The sequence below is a fragment of the Malania oleifera genome, chromosome 11 (assembly GCF_029873635.1).
Source record: "Malania oleifera isolate guangnan ecotype guangnan chromosome 11, ASM2987363v1, whole genome shotgun sequence".
Classification (NCBI taxonomy): Eukaryota; Viridiplantae; Streptophyta; class Magnoliopsida; order Santalales; family Ximeniaceae; genus Malania; species Malania oleifera.
The window spans coordinates 798318-815831 of NC_080427.1; the positions used below are offsets into that span (position 1 = coordinate 798318).

General features: G+C 37.2%; 1 protein-coding gene across 2 annotated transcripts; it reads left to right on the forward strand.

Moving 5' to 3' along the window:
- The first annotated feature begins 2808 nt into the window (after nt 1-2808).
- On the forward strand, nt 2809-4621 carry LOC131168287 (uncharacterized). 2 transcript variants are annotated; one of them, XM_058127609.1, is made up of 6 exons: nt 2811-2923; nt 3013-3072; nt 3187-3658; nt 3896-4006; nt 4144-4224; nt 4320-4621. In XM_058127609.1, exons 3-6 carry the CDS (start codon nt 3419-3421, stop codon nt 4419-4421), a joined length of 534 nt encoding a protein of 177 aa, XP_057983592.1. In that variant the 5' UTR covers nt 2811-2923; nt 3013-3072; nt 3187-3418; the 3' UTR covers nt 4422-4621. The 2 variants fall into 2 exon arrangements, with proteins under 2 accessions (XP_057983591.1, XP_057983592.1); XM_058127608.1 differs by having other exon boundaries at nt 2809-3087; nt 3184-3658.
- Nucleotides 4622-17514: the final 12893 nt, after the last annotated feature.

Here is a 17514-nt window from a genome sequence, read left to right on the forward strand (position 1 = left end):
TTGGGCAAGCAACATCGTACATCATTTCCACAAAAGAGCAACAACAAATCAAAAGCTTCCTCTAGAGCTGGTATATGCAGATATCTATAGTAAAATGACTACTCCTTGCACTAAGAGGATCTTTCTATTTTATGTTGTTAGTCGACGATTATAGTAGAAAGATGTGAGTGTACTTTCTTCATGATAAGGCTGAGGCTTTTGTAAAATTTAAAGTGTGGCATAAACTTGTTGAAAATGAGACAGGTTTGCAGTTAAATAAACTTCAAATAGATTGAGGAAGCGAGTTCACATTAGGGGAGTTTAACAATTATTGCAGTGCATTTGGCATCAAGTGCCCATTGCCTGTGCCAAAAACTCCACAATAGAATGGCATTGTGGAATGGCGAAATCGCACTGTGATGGAGATGGTCAGAGCAATGATGAAGGCACAAGACCTTCCAAAATAATTTTGGGCAGAAGTTATTGATACAGTTGTGCATATCCTCAACCGATGCTTTCACTAAAGCTTTGGGGAACAAAAAACCTCACGATGCTTACTCTAGAAGTGGTGCCTTCAGTACAATCTCCTATTAAACTTTACTATGACAATAGCGGGGCGGTTGCACCTAATACGAGATATAGTGCAGAGAGGTGATATGATGGTGACCAAGATTGCATCAGCAAGCAACCTGACAGACCCATTAACAAAGAGCTTACCAGTTAGGACTTTTGATAGTCATGTAGAGGGAATGGAAGTGAGATGTATGACAGCATGACTTTGAGTCTAAGTGGGAGATTGTTAGAGATTTATACTGAAAGACATTAATCAGTTTTAGTATTTATTAATAACTCAGTTATTCCATTTTAATGAGAATCTTTGTGAGCAATGTTTGCCTGACATTATTTATTTAATGATATTCATGTGTGTCTTTTATTCTATATAGTAGGTGATCTAGTATGTAGAGTACAACTTATACACAAAAGATTAGATCATCAGTTCTTATAGAATATAAATTTATTGTGCACAGTCTTAAATAAAATTGGACACACCAATGGTAGGACTGTAGCACAAGGTTTTAATAGGTCTATCTTGACTATTGGGAATGGTACAGTTCCAACTCCTTGTGTTAGTACACTTTGTGTGTATTGAACATGATTTTCTTGGGGCAATTGTTTTTATACTGACTATATAAAACAATTAATATCTCATGATTATTATGAGTGCTTATGCTCTTAATCCTGATATGACTATTGGACACGTACATATAGTGTTTATTACTTTGATTCATAGAAGAGTGAGATTCTTTATGGGTCAAAAAATTCAGTGAGTTCGGTGATGGCATTATGTGTCTGGTGAACATTAATTATTGATGCAATCCACGTCCCGGTATCGGGATTGATGATACCTCGTTGAGAAAGCTTATAAGTTTTGATTGTGTCAAACCCTATAGGTGGATTTTAAATTTGACACATCAAATAAGTTAAATGGAATGTCTCAAAGAATTAACATGTTAATTAATTAAATTGCCAGTAATTTAATTTAATAGACGAGTATCTGTAATCTTTACGTGGGGAGATAAATAAGCATTTAATAATAGGAGTTTGAAATTTAATTTGAAATATGACAGGGAGTGCAATTATAATTCTTTAGTGGTATGAGTTATAATTAACGTAATTAAGGATGAATTTGGGTCGGGTCAGGAATTCTTAATTACGTGGGAAGCCCTAATCATATTTGCCCAGAAGTCCCTACTGTAGCCTATATACATGTGCTTCATTCAGCAGTTAGGGTGAGACGAGCGAACTCTCATAGAGGCAAACATTTGTCGTGAGAGAAGAAAACCCTAGCAGTCGCTTGTGAGCCTACTCTCTCAGGAGTAAGGCATGTTCAAGGAATATAGTAGATGATTCCTAGTCATCTTCAAGAGCTCGTTTTCGTACTTGCAAATTTGGGATCAAGCTAGACAGATCTCACAGGTATAATCTTAATCACGTAATTAGGGTTTGCATGATCAGATTATTATTATTATTATTATTATTATTATTATTATTATCCATATGCACTATAGCCAGATCTTAGGGTTATTCCGCAAGTCCCTTCACTCATGAGTAAAATCAACCAAATGTCTCAAGAACTAGTAAAGTTGCAAGTGAATGGTAAAAGTATAAAAGACCGCGAAATGCATAGTCTTGAAAGTAAAATTGAGGATCGAACTAAAATCATCTACAACTTCACTAGAGGAAAAGAGAATTTTGATAAGCTTGTTGGATCACAAAGAATGTCCTTGGATAAAGAAGGAATATTTTTCAATGGAGTTGAGAACACAAAGAAAAAGAACCTCTACATGAGGTACTTTATAAAAGCCTCAAAACATTATGCAAGCACATCTTCCACTAATGCATATGAACACATTATTTCTTATGTAAGGAGAAGAGACACATAAAGTACCATTTTAAGAGAAAGCACTATGTATCCCCATCAATTACTAAAATAAAATTTCAACATTTTATTTATATTAAACACTATAAAAAATAAAAAATTATTTTAATATGATTGAAAGTAAAGAAAAACCATAAGCTAAAGATGTGTAAAAAAAAAAAAAAATTTACTCATTTATCTGATAAATTTTTTATTATCCTTTTTTACTTTCCTTGATAACTTAACATGAAAATGTGAATTCAATTAATATTTTTTTCCCCCCTATAATTTTTCAAGTTCCAAACACGTTAATATTTTTAAAGTTGCAAATGGTGCCAAAGAATAGCGGAGCATTTGGTTCACACGTTTTGAAATATATAAATAGGCACATAATTTACTTCAAGAATATTTTATTAACTCACCTACATCCTCTAGAAAATTGTCCATAAACATTTCATTTACTAGAAATTAAGCACAGGAATAACAGAAGTTCATAAGAAATGGGAGCTAGGATATTAATCTATTGTTAAGCTTTGTTTCTTTGCTTTTCTTTTTTACTTTTAATACAGAATATATCTTTTAACATCTTCATCAGTTTTCTTGATTTCTTCAAGGTGGGTGGAGGGGTTCATGAAACAAGAGCGAAGAAGACAATCTCTTCTTGATTCTCTATGGTCGCTTTATTGGCAGTTGGTTCATTTCATGTCATGCTTTAGTCATTTAATTTATTTTTTATTTTTATTTTTTTATTTTTATTTAGTCATTCTCGTTTTCTTTTCTTATAGCAGCGAACTTTAGAGCTAACCCAACTCGTTTAGAAGCACCCGCAACGGGAAAAAGATAAACCCCATCATCATTCCAAAGCAAAAGCGAAAGCAAAAAGGAGAAAAAAAGGAAAAATAGAGAGAGAGAGAGGGAAAAAAAAAAAAAAAGGAATCTGAGGAGGTAAAGAGGGGAAGTCGAGAAAGAAGAAATTTTAGGGTTTCTGCTCTGCGGGCGAGAATCTGATAGATCCACACGATGCAAACGCAGCAGAAGGCGTTAGAGCCGCAGCAATCTCTGCAGGTGCCCACCTCCGGAAGCCTCAGCTTCAACAGCAACCTGTCGAGGGAAGATGAGGAGGTTTCCAGGTCCGCCCTTTCTACTTTCCGAGCGAAGGAAGAAGAGATCGAAAAGAAGAAGATTGAGGTTAGGGACAAAGTTCATGCGCAGCTCGGTCGCGTTGAAGAAGAAACCAAGCGCTTGGCCTTGATTCGGGAGGTAATTACCCCTATGTCTGCTTTCATCCATCCTCAATCTAGGTCAAACGAGTTAAAATAAGAGCAAGAAACCAAATAAAATTCCTTTCGAGAAAAAAAAGAAAAAAGAGAAACCAAATAAAAATAATACTGGATGTATGATGTCAACGGAGTTTTGATCTGGCTGTGGAGTTAAGAGTTGAATGAAATTAATTTAAAATAAAAATTTCTTGTTTTAAATTTGTAATATAATTTCCAGGAGCTTGAAGCACTGGCGGATCCCATGAAGAAGGAAGTTGCGCTGGTTCGTAAGAAGATCGATTCAGTTAACCGAGAGTTGAAGCCCCTGGGGCAAAGCTGCCAGAAAAAGGTTAATCAATCAATCTTACGTTATTATTTTTGAGAATTTACTTCTACTGCAGATATTGAAAAATTGAATTGATTCTGTTGGTGAATCAAAGAATATTTGGGAACATTTTGATGAGGATTATATTTGGACTGTGTCAGGAAAGGGAATACAAGGAAGCACTCGAAGCATTCAACGACAAGAACAGGGAAAAAGTACAGCTAATTAACAAATTAATGGAGGTGCGCTAATTTTATCCCCAAATTAGTGAAGCGTACTATGTAATACTTGATCTCGAATTCTAAGATTGGTTTGTTTGTTCAATTGTGGGCGGCAGCTGGTGAGCGAAAGCGAGAGATTGAGGATGAGGAAGCTGGAGGAGCTGAGTAAGAGCATTGATTCGATGCACCAAAATAACCTCATGATGATAACCAATTAATTTAATTTTAATTAGGTTAATCTGTGTGATGTATTTAACTAGAGAGTGACTTAATTTTCTATTTATCTCCATATATACAAATGGGTGTTTTATTAGGGTTTGCTGTATTTTATGATTATCATCCCTTGTCCGTTACGTTTGCTGATTTAGGTTGGAAAATAACCGTCTCAGAAAATGCCTGTTATTTGTCTGCACTCTAATTTGTATTTTGTTCCCTCTCTCTCTCTCTCTCTCTCTCTCTCTCTCTCTCTAATTTTTGTATCCAAATTTGCACTGTTGTTCCAAGGGCACAAGTGGCATGTTATTATTGTAGAATAAATCTTAGTTTTTAGGGGTTGTATGGAATTTGCTTTGATTTTGTTTTTGAACCAGGCAATACTATATACTTGCTTTTTGATTATTATGTCATGAGATGACCATTCATTAAAATTGAGGAGCTTCTGTGAATCTAGGATTTTATTTAATGAAACAAAATAAGTAAGAGAGAAATGTATATTAATTTTGTCCAACAATTTCAGGGGAGATGAGTAAGGTTAATTATATTAATTGTTTTATAACCATTTTTCCAAATAAATTGCCTAATTAAATGTCATTGGTAGCTCAAGACTAACTTGTGCAGAACCGAGAGACAGAGAGAGAGAGAGAGAGAGAGAGAGGATGGGGGGGGGGGGGGGGTGGGGGTTGGTTTGGGTTGTTGAGTAATGATTGATGCGAGGCTTTGCATGTCTCATCAGTTATATTGGTGTGAGTTTTCAAAGTGTTAGTTGCGATTAGTTTTGAGAGAAGGGTTTTTGTAAGGTTGGGAATTTGATGTATTCCATATGTGGTTTGCAATTGTTCGGGACGGAGGGGTAAGAGGAGTATTGGAAGTTTTGCAACTGATAAATTATGGCACAACTGCTTCTCACACTTTAATCTCTCTTGTTGAAGATATCAGATAACTGAACAATGAGACTAATGGCGTGAAATTTTGTTTGTGTTCCTGGAGGAGAATCACTTTGCAGTTAATGGGTAAAGATTAATTTAACTGGCAACAATTTAGTGAGAAGTGGGTACAATTTAATGAGATATTTTTGCTCTCTGCCGCAATCTTGTTAGATCTTTTCGTTAATTTGGAGTTTGTAATTACTTAATTTATAGTTTTTAAAGGGTGGGGGGGGGGGGGAATACTGTGGGGTTGGAATTTGAAACCAACTATGTGTTTCATTATGCTAAGTGTCACGGACTCCCAAAATAGAACTCAAGGAAGGGTCATGCGGTACTCATTGAGAGTTCTCCCTCGACGAGTTAGCCAAATCTCACACATTCAAACCTGCAAGCACGAGCATCAGGTGAGTCTCAATACTCAAGAGAAACAAGGAACCATATGATATCACAAGAGCAATATATTCACGCATACGGAATAAGGCTATAACAATCAGGTATCTCACAATCTAAGACAACAAAACACCATAATGAAAATGACTACTTGTATTATTCAATTCAAGAGAATAACCATACAAACGTTAACACATATAATCATATATTCATTCTAAATCCCTAGATAATACAATTATAGTAGTATCTCTCTCCACCTTTTCCTCATTACATTGTCACTCCCTAACATCCTCCCCCACTCATTTTATCATCGTCCTCGTCAATATGTTGTAGAAGGTCTCCTCACTCTGTTGATGTTGAAGTTAATGTCGTTGTCTTCGAATTTCTGAAATCTTCAATCTTTTGTATGGCATGCTGAAGGTTTTCTACCATTTCCCAACTGTTCTCTTCTTTTCCCAGCCCCAGCCACTGAACAAGATATTATTGTTGTTGACGACCTTCTGCATTGATGACTATGTCTACAATGATCTTCTGAACATCTTTGTTTATAAGCTGCCTTTTGGATATTGTCGATCTCCTTATCTTTTGTCGATGCAGATCTGTTGTATCTATGTGGAATGACTTTAGGTTGCTTAAATGAAATACGGGATGGACTGGTCGTCTATGGTTCTTCATCCACTCTAGTTGTTCAAGGCGATAAGATGCATACCCCACCTTCTTGGTCACTTTTATTGGACCTTTGTAATGGCGTAAAAGCCTTTTATCCTTGCCACGAAGAAATCAAAATGTTTATGACAGCACTCTTACAAGAACTAGATCTTCAGTTTCAAATTGTTGTGGTTGTCTCCCTTTGTCAGCCCATTTCTTCATGCGCTTCGATGCTTTTTCTAATTGAACTTGAGTGACTTCGATATTTTGCAGCCAATTCTTTGTGAATTGGTATGCTTTCGAGCAATTTCCTTTTTATGGATCATCTAGAGTGTGCGGGAGAGTTGGTTGTTGACTTGTCACAATCTCAAAAGGGCTTTTATTAGTCACAGAAGATTTCATAGAGTTAAAACATAATTGTGCAGTGTCCAGTAAAGGAATCCAGTTCTTATGATTTGAGTTAATAAAATGTCACAAGTATTCTTCTAGCATCCCATTAAAACGTTTGGTTTGACCATCTGTCTGCGGGTGGTAGCTGGTGGACATATTAAGGTTTGAACCCATCAAGCGAAAGAGTTCACCCCAAAATCCCCTAGTGAATCTGACATCCCTATCACTGATTAGGCTTTTTGGAACACCCTAATATTTCACCACATGCTTGAAGAATAGCTGAGTTGTCTTCTCTACTAAACATGGCTTCGAGACTAGTATGAAAGTTGCATACTTTGAAAATCGATCAATCACCACCATAATCGTGTCATACTCCTACTTTTGGCCATAAGGAAATGAAGTCCAAAGAGACATTCTCCCATGGCCTTGCAGGAACTAGCAATGACTCCAACAAATCTGAGGTCTTCTTTCTTTCTACCTTGTCTTGTTGACAAATCAAGCAAGTTTTGGTATAACTCATCACATCATCTTGCATATTCGGCCAATAGTACCCATGTGTAATCAATGCACGAGTTCTTCGCCATCTGGCATGGCCAGCCCACAATGTATCATGACACTCTTTTAGTAAGGTTCTCCTCAAGTTTCCAGCTTTGGGCACGTAGACTCTCCTACCTTTAGTCATTATTAGCCCATCTTCTACCCAAAATTGTCATTTCTTCCCTTCTTCTATCAGTTTGCTCAATGTCTGCGCCTGCTGGTCTGTACTTAAATTTTCCTTGATAAGGTCTTTCAAAGGTAACGCACCCTACTAGCTGATAAATGACTTATGAGTTTCAATGCTACCAATTTGGTTTTTCTGCTTAAAGCATCAGCCACTTCATTCATCTTTCTTGCTTTGTATTCAAAGTCAAAATTAAATTCAGTTAGTTTCTCCTACCAACGGGCTTGTTTTGAAGTCGGTCCTGGTTGTGACAAGAAGTGAGTAACTACCACATTATCGATTTTTATAAAAAATTTGGACCCCAAGAGATAGTGCCTCCACACCCGGAGATAGTGTACCACCATGAGAAGCTCCTTTTCCTACGCTGTATAGTTCCGTTCGGCACCCGATAATTTTCTACTTTCAAAAGCAACTGGATTTCCTTCTTGCAAAAGAACTCCACTGATGCAAAGTCTGAAGTGTTTACTTGTACTTCAAATGACTTTGTCACATCAGGAAGGATTAGCACAGGATCTCCTACAATCTTTTCCTTTAAATCAATAAATGTTGATGCACACTCTATAAACTTTCGATAATAGTTGGCTCGCCCCAAGAAGGATCGCAATTCTCTAACGGATATAGGTGCTCGCCATTCATTGATGGTTTGTACTTTTGCTGAATCCATCCGTATTTGGTCCTCTTCAATGATATGCCCCAAGAATTTAATACACGTTTGAGCGAAAGCACACTTCTCCCCTTTTACATATAATTGATTTTCTCAGAGTTTTTGAAAAACCCGCCGAAGGTGATCTTTATGTTCTGCTAAAGATGCTTTGAAAACCATTATATCATTAAGGTAAACGACTACAAATTGATCCAGGTAGTCCCAAAAAACCTGATTCATTAAAGAACAAAATGTAGCAGGTGCATTTGTTAACCCAAAAGGCATGACAAGGAATTCAAATGCTCCATACCGGGTGACATAAGTGTCTTAAGTTCATCTCCCTCTACAATGCGCACTTGATGATATCCCGATCTCAAGTCCAGTTTAGTGAAATATTTAGTTGTACTTAACTGGTTAAAAATATCGGCAGTCAACAAAATGAGATACTTATTGTGAATCGTCACCTTATTAAGAGCTCGATAATCTACACACAAATGCAAACTTCCATCTTGTTTCTTCTAGAATAACACTGGGGCCCTAAAAGGTGTTTTTGATGGGCGGATGAATCCTGCTGCAATTAGATCATTTAGTTGCCTTCTAAGTTCAATTAACTCCGGTGGCACCATTCGATAAAGGGTACGTGCTAGCGGTTTTACCCCGGGAAAAAGCTCAATTCCGTGGTCAATCTGTCATCGAAGTGGTAAAACCCTAGGTAGCTGCTCTGGGATTACTTCCTTGAACTATTCTAAAACTTCCTTAATTTTAGCTAGATATTCGCCTATTTCTTCATTTTCTGAAACTACTGGTAGAACCATGAAAGAAGGTTCTCCCCTTTTTACTCCTTTCTTGAATTGGAGGGCTAAAAGCAACTTCCTCTCATCGAAAGTGTTGTAGGCTGCGGGAACTGCACAAGGTGTATCTACCATTATCACAAGACAATTGGCAGTTGGGATCGGCATTGAGCATGTCACTTTAAGAAAATCCCAATACCACATCAAAGTCATCGAGAGGTGCTACGGTAAAGTCAATTGTTCTAGACCATGACCCCATTTGGCAGGCTACTTTAGGTGCCACTTCTACTGTGGTTAACACTTGACAATTCACTACCTTCAACTTCCCCACATCCTTGTCTACTTGTAATTCTAACCGTTGGGCTTTTGAATCAGCAATGAAATTATGGGTGACCCATGTATCAATCATGGCCTTGATTTTATTTCCATTCAAAAGTAGATCAACGTACATTAAGCCTTTCTCCCGAGACTTGTTGGTAACTACTTAACGCTCTAATGCCCCCAAAAATCTCAATGCTCCATCATATTCTGTTTTTCTTCTAGGGTTGTTGTCGGGGTTTTGGTTTCTCCTCGAAGGGCCTTTAAAGCATTCAACGCCTTTCGTTCAGGGCATTCCGCCACTTGATGCAATCCCATGCAAAGGAAACATGAGACCTACAACCGACGCTCCCCACCCCCTGTTCGTCCGCCCCTCAACTCCCTAGTCATGGGTGCTCTTTTATCTTTCCAAGAACTATTTATTTCCTTATCCCTTCCCCCAATTTGTCGATTATACACTTTATTGGGCCTGGAGTCATTATTGTCAGACATGGGGAAATTTCGCTTCCCAGAACTCTCTGAAAAATCATCCAATCGTTCAACTGTGACGAGGGTGGAAAAGAGATCACTAGCACCTTGTTGGCGCAGTTCATTCTTTGGCCATGTCTTCAAACCCCAGAGAAAATGAAATAGCCTGTCTGATTCGGTCATGTCTATAATGTCCAACATCAAGGTTTGAGATTCTCGTACATAACTCATTATTGAGTCGGTCTGTTGCAATTCCATTACTTTGCACTGTGCTATGTACTCTACATTTTTTTGGGTATAATTGGGTCTTCAACACATGTTTCAACCCCTCCTAAGTGTTAATGACACACTTATTGTGCTGAATATCATTCCATTTAGTTCTCCACCACAATTTAGCATCCCCAACCCGGTATACGGTTGTCATATTTACTCGGTCCACTTCTAGATAAACTCGTGAGCACATGAAGTAGTGCTCCATATCAAAGAAGAAATTATCTAGTTCCTTTGCATCTCGCATACCCCCAAAATTTTTAGGTTTTGATACCTTTAATCGAAAACCCTCATTTGATTTTGCCATCGCCTTCGGACTATCTACGCAACTGCATTCACTTTCACCGTCATCTCTTGTAAATCCCTTTGAACCTGGTCCACAACACTCTAGACATTGTGCATCTCCTTCAAATCTTCCTTTGAAGCAGTGATGGACTCTTTAACATCTTCTACAAGGAAATCAAAATTATCCGTTAGCTCCCATAAGGAGGCCTCAAGCTCTATTGGCTCTCCCAGATGGGATGAAAGAGATGGCAATATGCCCTCAATATGTTCCAGCCTACTCTTAAAGGCTTCCAACTGCTCGATCCTCCTATGGAATGCCTCAAGCTCTATTGGCCTTTTATCCAAGGATTTTACACGTGGAATGAATTTTTCAAGTTCCTTAAGTTTCTACTCAAATTTTGAAATCCCATAGAGATTTCCTCTAGGTTTTTCTTTAGCGACCTCAAGCTCTGTTGGCATGCCTTTCTCCTTTATCAATGTTGCCACCAACCCTTGGAGTTCATTGCACATTGTCTCCAAGGTTACAAGTTTTGTCTCAAGCACCTCAATGCGCTCTACTTTTCCATACTTGTTTCTTATGTTACCACTCATAGTGCTCACACACACTGTGCTCTGATACCAACTGTCACAGACCCCTAAAATGGAACTCAAGGAAGGGTTGTGCGGCACTTGTTGAGAGCTCTCCCCCAACAAGTTAATCAAATCTCACACGTTCAAGTTGGCAAGCACAAGCATCAGGTGAGTCTCAATACTCAAGAGAAACAAGGAACCATATGATATCACAAGAGTAATATATTCACACACACGGAATAAGGCTGTACAAACAGGTATCGCACAATCCAAGGCAACAAAACACCATAATGAAAATGACTACTTGTATTATTCAATCCAAGAGAATAACCATACAAACGTTAACACACATAATCATATATTCATTTTAAATTCCTAGAGAATACAATTATAACAGTATCTCTCTCCCCCCTTTTCCCCATTACATTGTCACTCCCTAACACTAAGCAAAAAATAAAAACTTTGTTTCATTCTTTATTATTTCCTTAAGAGTTCATATGGAGTGCCCATTCTGAGATGCAGGAAAACCACTCCATTTTCTAACTTTATTACTCCCAACCGCGCCTATTCATATATGCTTCCAGTTATGGATTCTTTCTTCGTGTAGAAAAGAATTTTTTGTTTTTAATTAAAAACAAAAGCCTAATATACCCAAAGCTTCTCTCGTCTTCTAGAAATTGTATATATATATATATGATACACTCAAAATTGACAGGCATGTTCATAGGGTCAAACAGTGTAAGACCCCTATTTGATGCCTTACATAATCGCCCTTAGGTTATCTATAACCCCCCCCCCCCCCCGGCGTACAGTTACAAGAGCCACTATTGATATCCTGCATAGCCGCCCTTAAGCTATCCATAACCTCCTAGGCATAATAACACACTCATAAATGCCAAACTAAAGGAGGGTTTGCCTCCACCACTATAAAAAGGGTATCTCAAAGGAAGGTAAGCATATTATTCTCACTCACTCTTCACTTACTATTGCAATTTGAACCTCTCATTCCTTAACTTAGGCATCAGAGTGATCTCATGAAGTACACCTCAAGTCCTTCAAGTCCTTCTTGTTTGACTCCTTTCAGGTGGTCACGATCAAAAGAACAGTTTAACAAAAGCCATTTGATTCTTAGCAGAAATAGTTGGCATCGTTTGTTGGAATCCTTGGGGGGTTTTCTATCCTTGACCATGACCACATCATATAACTCCAAGTCAGATCCTGCTGGTGGAAACCATTCACCCCAGCCAAGTCATTCTACTCCAATAGATAACCCAAGTGTCACTTAGAGGCTTTCTAGTGTTCCAAAAATTGGTAGAAGACATGTTTGCTATGATCTTGAATTAAAAAAAAAAAAAAAAGATCATGGAAAGCATGACCTAGAGGCAAACTAGATAAAAGCAATGTCCGACGAGAAGGCAGCTGCCCTACAAGAAGTTGCTATGAAGGCCTCAAATCTAGTAAAGAAGGTAGAGGATACAAAATAGATAGCTAGCTATAATATGTATATTGGGGGGCCTCACTGAGGAAGGAAACCAATACTCGAGGAAAGAGAAAATTCAATAGAAAGGATAGAGAGTTGAAAGTTAGTGAGAATTACAGGGGAATTCTCACACAAACTGTGTGAAATTTGAAAGAAGCTCTGACAGAGGTAGACTCCCACATACCAAGGAAAGGGGGTTGTTCAAAAAGCAAAACCAACATTCAAGAAGACAAGTAGTAGCATTCAAAAGCCCCGACATCCACCTAGAATGACAAGCCCAGACTAAAGAGAAAAGGACTCAAAGATTAGTGGAATTGAAGACCATAAGTAATTTTTCAAAAACCTGTTAAAATTATGAAAAAATATACTATGTGCAGAATTTGATCCCTTAGGATACCCCGTGACTCTACCCAAGTCATTGTGTTGAATCGACTCGTCTACCTTAACCTGCAGGTTGATATGAATTATTAACGTGAAAAACCCCTCCAAACAATAATATTTTACATGTAGCTGCTGGTGGCCACCCTCACCATGTGCCTATCGTATGAGAGGATTGATGGCGCCGTCACCGACAACCCGTCTAAGACCCGATTTGGCATGGCTCCCAAGCCTCACTTCTTCAAGCCCTTTTCTAATCCCTCTACATCTTGCAATTAGCTAGCTAGGTCGCTAGCTCATTATATCAATAATTTGGATTAGAGGAAGAAAAATAGCAAAAAAGAAATTAAGAGAGAGGGAATTATAACCCCACAACCACAAGTACCCCCCCTTTCTTTCTTGGTCGAGGACTTGTGTTGACTTTGGTGCAATCCCAAGAGGGGGGTGAATTGGAGATTTAAAAATTCTTCCTAGGTTCAACTAATCCAGCAATAGTATTACACAATTTAGGGGCATTCTAGATACATATGAAGTTGCAGAGATGATATATCAATCAATTTTCAGTACATGCAACACACTTCCATTATCTCTCAACCAAATACAATAACATGCCAACCAGATATGCAGTATATTCAGTAAGAAAATTAAATCAAGCACAAATCAAAATGTAATGCAAGAAAAGTAAAAGTGACACCAAAAATGTTATCGGGGTTCAGTAAATGTGCCTACATCCCCGCCTCAACTCGCAAGCTCAAGGATTACCACTATTACTCACTTAACGGGTAGAGTGGCACCGATTACAACCAGGTCAAATTACACAAGGGCTGACCTCAACCTTAACAAACTCTCCTTATAGGGCGGAGAATACCCTACCGATCCTTACTGGCTAGATCAAATCCCCCTCAAGCCAGGCCTGGAATACAACAGTGAGTATCAAATTTTTGTGTACAATTCTAATGCTTCAAAACACAAGTAGATTTATACCAATACGCACATGCAATAATCAATGCACCTAAAGCAGTGCAATACGAGTGCAATAACACTCAATCTAATATCAATATTCAATCAAGAGCAAGAGTGTATTCTCAATCAAACTTTTAAACACTTTATCAATATATATATATATATATATATATATATATATATATATATATATCAATAAAAAGTGGAGTTTCAAAGATTTCCAAAAACTGTAATTAAAATATCTCTAAAATGATTTTCTCAAAATTCTAGCGCAAGAAATATTTGAAAAATAAGCTTGTGAAAAAGATTTTTGCACAATCACAATATAAGCTTACAAGTCTTGCAACACAAGTGCCAAGACTCACTAGCTACAAGGTTTTCCCCACACAATGATTATTAATTAAATTGGGGGGAAAAACCTTCGCTAAACTCTCAATAGAAAATCAATCACCCAATTACAACAATGAGAGTTTTAGCAATGGTGAGCTATGTAGAAAGATGTAGGATACTCTCACTCAAAATTGTTTTTCAAAGGAATGCTCAATGGAAGAGTATTTTGGGCTTGGATGGGTAAAATAAGCTCTCAAAAATTTAGAGGATTTTTTAGCTAATCAAATTGCTAATCATCCTTTAATCTTGCGAATGAACCTATATACATAATAGAGGTGTCCAAAAATTTTGACCGTTGGGGACATAAGGGGAATTATTAGAATTGCTTAAAACATGTTTAAGTTAATTAACCCATATTTACCCTTATTAACCCGCGATAAAATTTTGGCCAACCCGAAAGATTTGGGCGCCTGAACCTTGGGTTCGATCGCCCGAACATATGCATTAAGAAAAGTGCATATTCGATGTTTAGGTGTCTAGGGAAACATTTGATTTTCTAGTCTTGGTGATTTTCCAACTTGATCGAGGTTCGGTCGGCTCGTATTAAGTTCTATCAGCCAAATTTCTCAGTTTGGTCACCCGAGGTCAAAATGACCATGAAGTTTGGGTGCCCGGGTCGTTGGAAAAGTCTTTATTTTGAGTTTGGTCGACCGTGAACACTCAGTTCATTTTGGCTCGGTTGCCCGAAGTTAGGTCAACTATTTGACTTTCCTTACATTCGGTCGACCGAGGCGTTTTCAACACCAAGGTTCGGTCGCCCGAAGTCAAATCAAATTAAAACATAAGTCATATTTTTAGACCATAAGATACCCCTGATTGCATATATGATAGTGGGGATAATCCTTAGTGCTTGTGCAAGGACCTAGGGTCAGTCAATGATCTAAGCTTTTCAAGTATGCTTAAAAACCTGGCGTTGGTCGACCGAAGTCTTGTCTAAGGTCATTTGAGCTTTATAGTTCCTACAATGCATTAATTATTACAAACCTTCAATTAATATTACAGACCCGAATGAATTGATATATAAATTACAACAATAAAAACTTTGGGTCTTTCAAGTCTACGTGCACTATATGATACTGTTAATTAATCCTGCACACAAACTCAGGGCAAACATTAAATACTAAGGTATTTGTCATAATCAAAATGAGATATGACCTATAAGGTCAATAGCTTGAAATGCCAAAAAATAAATGCAATTAATTTTGATTTAGCAAATTACATTTAGTAAATATCATTTGCAAACACACTACATTTTAGTTCATCATCTATGTGCTCAATATCTCTCTTACTCTCTAATCTTGTTGTGATTCATTACTTTGAGATATTTGGGGTTTTCATTGTATTAAATATCAACTCATTCAAGAAGTATTGTTTTTGTAAAACATATTCATCTTCAAGTTGTAAAGGGTTCTTGGTGAATTGAGCTGCAAAGGGTTCTTGGTGAACTGAGTTTCAAAGGGTTCTTAGTGAACTAAGTTTTAAGAAATCTTCATGAACCTTGTTTGAAGGCTCTGTGTGAGCGTGAAGGGATTTGTTCCCTTGTGTAAAGGCTTCTCTATCCTTGAAGGAGATTGTATAGTGGATTGAGAATCCTTGAGTGCGTCTTAAGGCGTGGACATAGACAAGGGGCTGAATCACGTTAATATTTTTTGTTCAGCTTTTCTTCCGTACTCTTTAATTTACATCTTGTGCATGATTTACATTATATATTATGTGATATAATCATTTGTATCTTGTCAATATTTTATATTTTGTAGAAGAAAACACAAATACGCAAAAGAGTCTATTGACCCCCCCTTTAGACTTGACTCTAGGGCCAACAGTCATTATTGGTTGTCCATAGTGATAAATTGAAAGGAAACTGTTGGTCTAACTAGGTTTTTCAATCTTTTTTTGATGATAACAAATGTAGATGGTTTAACATGTATTGTTGAGTGATTTTGTTTCAGGAATACATATCTCAACATAAGAGAAAAAAGCTATAAATCAAAGCCACATCAAGAGAAAGCTTCTAAAATAAATCAAGTATCAAAAAACTAAAACTTGAAGATAAAGAGAAACTCAATGAAAAACTCAGTATCTTAAAGTATCTCAAAGTTTGAAGACCAAAAGCATGAAGACTTGAAGTGTTCAAGAATGGCAAAAAGCTTAGAAGTCTTTATGTAAGTGCTTTAATATTTAAATATCCTTTGAAATATTATTGAAGCTCTTTAAGGGACAAATATAAATTTAAGAAACTCATTTTTAAATCCCTGAAATATTTTATGAAAAATCAAATCATAAGTGTAAAGCTGAAATGGAAAAATCAAAAAGAAAAACCAGTATTTTATCTCTTCAGTCGACTAACTTAACCAAGGCAAACTTACCCAGCCGACTGACTCAAAATGAATTGTGTTTTGTCAGCCGACTGACAATTTCTTGAAATAATTTTTGGGAGACAAAATGGTGCCAGTCGCCTGTCCAGTCGACTGACCCTGTGTTTTTTAAACTACCCAGTCGCTTGTTCAACCAACTGACTCCACGGGTTTTTTTTTCTAGAACTCTAATGGAAAATTTTCAAAAATTGATTTTTCAAAATATGAGTGTTGTAAAAACTTTGGAAACACTCAAAGTGACTTGGGGAACAAGGAAACTAATCTTAGAATGCCTATAAACACCTATTTGAACCCAAGAATTATATAACAACAAATTATACAGCACACTTGTATAAAATCTCTCAATCTCTTTCAAAGTCTTGAATTGTTCAAACTCTTACTGGAAAGAGAACATCTGAATTGCTGCTGAAATATCTACCAAAGGTTCTCATATTGAATTTTTTTTTTTTTCAAAGCACAAAGGAAACCTTGGTGAATTCTACTCTTGAGTTTCAATTCTATTTCTTTGTAGTGTTTAAATTATTGAACTACCTAGAGCTGAAATTATACTAATCTACTCTATTTTGAGAGTGCTTTGTATGCAGTATTTTCTTCATATTTTTGTGTAGTTCTTGGATGGTTCGAGATGTTCGGATCGTTGGCTAAGCAAGGAGAGAGGCGGGCTCTAGCCTAGTTAAGGAGTGACCGAGTGAGGGTATATCACTTGGAGAGGCGGGCTCTAACCTATTTGAAGGAGTGACCAAGTGAGGGGATATCGCTTGGAGAAGGCGGGCTCTAGCCTTAACAAAGGAGTGTGTAAAGGTTTGTTCCACCCCTTAATGGAACAAGTTTAGTGAGTCCTTTGGTGGTTTTACCAAAGGCGAGGACGTAGGCTGTGTTGAAGTCGAACCTCGTAAAATACCTGTCCCACTCTCTCTTTCTCTTACTTTTTACTTTTAATACATATACAATTGCGTGGATGGTTTAATTGATAAACATAGAAACTACCTAATTTGGAAGTTAAATAAACTTAAGGTTCAATTTTGTTTTGGGATAGCGGAAACCGAAAGGGAGTACGTTGGTTAAACCTTACTTTACGGAAACCAT

What these genes read in the sequence shown, in the direction of transcription:
- LOC131168287 (XM_058127608.1), top strand. Translation starts at nt 3,419, where the DNA reads ATGCAAACGCAGCAGAAGGCGTTAGAGCCGCAGCAATCTCTGCAGGTG. An exon ending in GCTTGGCCTTGATTCGGGAG is followed by an intron (nt 3,659 to 3,895) that starts GTAATTACCCCT and finishes TATAATTTCCAG; the next exon opens with GAGCTTGAAGCACTGGCGGA. An exon ending in GGCAAAGCTGCCAGAAAAAG is followed by an intron (nt 4,007 to 4,143) that starts GTTAATCAATCA and finishes GGACTGTGTCAG; the next exon opens with GAAAGGGAATACAAGGAAGC.